Source organism: Cucurbita pepo, unplaced genomic scaffold (genome assembly GCF_002806865.2).
Source record: "Cucurbita pepo subsp. pepo cultivar mu-cu-16 unplaced genomic scaffold, ASM280686v2 Cp4.1_scaffold000313, whole genome shotgun sequence".
NCBI classification, from domain to species: Eukaryota; Viridiplantae; Streptophyta; class Magnoliopsida; order Cucurbitales; family Cucurbitaceae; genus Cucurbita; species Cucurbita pepo.
The window spans coordinates 1-2,358 of NW_019646560.1; the positions used below are offsets into that span (position 1 = coordinate 1).

A 2,358-nucleotide genomic window follows, 5' to 3' on the forward strand; every position below is an offset into this window, starting at 1 on the left:
CAGTATTAATTTCTCAATTAAATAAGTTTTTATGTAAAAAAATAATGTAGTACAAGCTCTATGTCTAGCCTATAAGAGAACCTGGTGTAATTATAATTTTGAAAAATAATATAAAGCGAGAATTAAATGAATTCAACTACTAAAATATTATAGCGTTACGTAATAATAATAATGTTTATTAGTAAGTCTCAATACTGACTATTAATGGATGAATGCATATGAATGGTATGTTATATGTAGATCTGGTCGGACTCTCGCTAATATACCATCGATAATTGATATAGTTCATATCTAAATTATGTTTTTTTTTTTTTTACGTAACGAGTAACGAAAAAGATAGATTGACGTAGGAAGATTATTATCGGGATAATGGGAAGATTCATGTAAGAATGGTGAAGTAGTAATTTAGGGAAGGCCCAAGTGGTGACTGAAAAAGGACCAAACTCTTTTACTCCAAATCCACCAAACCAACACAAACTTCTCTCACTTCTCTCTGTTTCTGAACAACTTGTTGAAGAACACAAAGGTTTTGCAGAGAAGAACAGGCAGCGTGGCTAAGCTGAAGGAGTACGTTATGGGCGGCGCCGACGAGTCTGAACCAGATTCGCAGCCGCCAGTGCCGCTTCAAAACAACTCCCTCATTCCCCACGGTATTTTTCTTCCCTTCCTTTTTCTTTTTCTGTTTGGTTTCTGGGAAAACCAAAATCACTCTTTCCTGGAATGTTTTTGTTTATAGCACCTTTCTTCTATCAGTCTCTTTGGGTATCTGTGTAAGACGAATAAGACTCTCCACAATGATATGATATTGTCCACTTTGAGCATAAGCTCTTGTGTCTTTGTTTTGAGCTTTCCCAAAATGTCTAATAACAATGGAGTTAGTATTACTCACTTATAAACCCATAATCATTCCCTACATCATCCAACACTCTTGCCTCTCTTTTGTGTGTGTTTGGCTTCCGGGAAAATCTTACTTTCCCAGAAAATGCATCCTTGAATTATTGAACCAAAAAATAGTAAAAAGTGGTTTTTGAATGTACTGGGAAAAGAGTGCCATGACTGATCAGCTTTTTTTGCTACACAGCTTTATTGCCTTGTCTAGAAATTTTTGTATACCCTAATTTCTGAATATTTATGTAAATTATTACAAGACATAAAATATATATATTGTCTTTTGTCTGGTTGTTCTCAATAATCATTTATTTGGGAAGAAAACAGTGTCCAATTTATTTGTTTTCCAATCATTTGTTGGTCCTCTTTGGAAATAAATCTGCAAAATGACAGAAAACTAATAATGGTGACAATCACATTCTTCATTAAAAGAAAAAAAAAAACATGTTCTTGAACAAATTATGTGCTTTATTCGGTTCATGTCATTTTTTGTTGTATTAGTGGCTGATTTCTTGTCTAACAAAGACAAAATAAATGACAGCGGTTTCAGCTCCTCATTCCGACAAACTTGTTCCTCCAAAGGACAGAGGTAAAACTCTCCATTTTCTTTCTAGTTGCCTCTAATTCAACAGTATTTGCAAGATTCTTGCGTTCGAGATATTCGAAAGTGTTCGTTAAAAGTAGAAAACGAAACAAAGAAATTGTTATAGAACGGGGTTTTGTGATCTTAGATGTTGCGTTGGCTCGTGTCGAATTGGAGAAGAAGTTGGCATTGATCAAAGCATGGGAGGAGAGTGAGAAGATCAAGGCAGAGAACAGGTAAACTATAGAGAAGTTTGTTCGTTGTTGAATTTTGGATTCTGTACTTGAAATCTTTGGAACAGGGCATACAAACGGCTCTCTGCTATTGATTCTTGGGAGAATACCAAAAAAGCTTCAATACAAGCACAGCTGATGAAGTTAGAGGTAAATTTTCATTTCTTTACTTCTTTCTCATTGATTAAGACTCGGGTTTTCGATACGAGTTTTGAAGCGTTTGGTCTTTTGTGAAACGAAAGGAGAAAATGGAGAAGAAGAAAGCTGAGTATGGCGAGCTAATGAAGAACAAAATCGTTGGAATTCACAAGCAAGGTGAAGAGAAGAAAGCAACCATTGAAGCCGAGCGAAGAGAACAGTGTCTGAAGGTCGAGGAGACTGCAGCAAAATATCGAGCTTCCGGGTTCACCCCGAAGGCTCTACTACTCAAATGCTTCAGTGGTTGAGATGGTTGGGGTTGAAAGAATAGACTCCTATCTCAGATTTGCACTCTGGTTTTAGTCTTTGTTTGGTTTTGTATTGAGTTAGTTGGAGATGACTTGCAGGTGTTCCTTTTGATGTGTAAAGATTGTATCAGTTTGCTGCGTTTTACTCACTGATCTCTTTTCTTATGATCTATGCACTGATTCAGTTCTAAATAACAGTATTGATCCA

General features: G+C 36.0%; 1 protein-coding gene across 3 annotated transcripts; it reads left to right on the forward strand.

Moving 5' to 3' along the window:
• The first annotated feature begins 341 nt into the window (after positions 1 to 341).
• LOC111784961 (remorin-like) lies at positions 342 to 2,358 on the forward strand. Of its 3 annotated transcripts, none has more exons than XM_023665462.1 (5): positions 342 to 650; positions 1,430 to 1,477; positions 1,620 to 1,707; positions 1,773 to 1,854; positions 1,947 to 2,358. In XM_023665462.1, exons 1-5 carry the CDS (start codon positions 575 to 577, stop codon positions 2,148 to 2,150), a joined length of 498 nt encoding a protein of 165 aa, XP_023521230.1. In that variant the 5' UTR covers positions 342 to 574; the 3' UTR covers positions 2,151 to 2,358. The 3 variants fall into 3 exon arrangements, with proteins under 3 accessions (XP_023521230.1, XP_023521231.1, XP_023521232.1); XM_023665463.1 differs by having other exon boundaries at positions 1,950 to 2,358; XM_023665464.1 differs by having other exon boundaries at positions 423 to 650; positions 1,439 to 1,477.

What these genes read in the sequence shown, in the direction of transcription:
- LOC111784961 (XM_023665462.1), top strand. Translation starts at nt 575, where the DNA reads ATGGGCGGCGCCGACGAGTCTGAACCAGATTCGCAGCCGCCAGTGCCG. An exon ending in CAACTCCCTCATTCCCCACG is followed by an intron (nt 651 to 1,429) that starts GTATTTTTCTTC and finishes AATAAATGACAG; the next exon opens with CGGTTTCAGCTCCTCATTCC. An exon ending in CACAGCTGATGAAGTTAGAG is followed by an intron (nt 1,855 to 1,946) that starts GTAAATTTTCAT and finishes GTGAAACGAAAG; the next exon opens with GAGAAAATGGAGAAGAAGAA.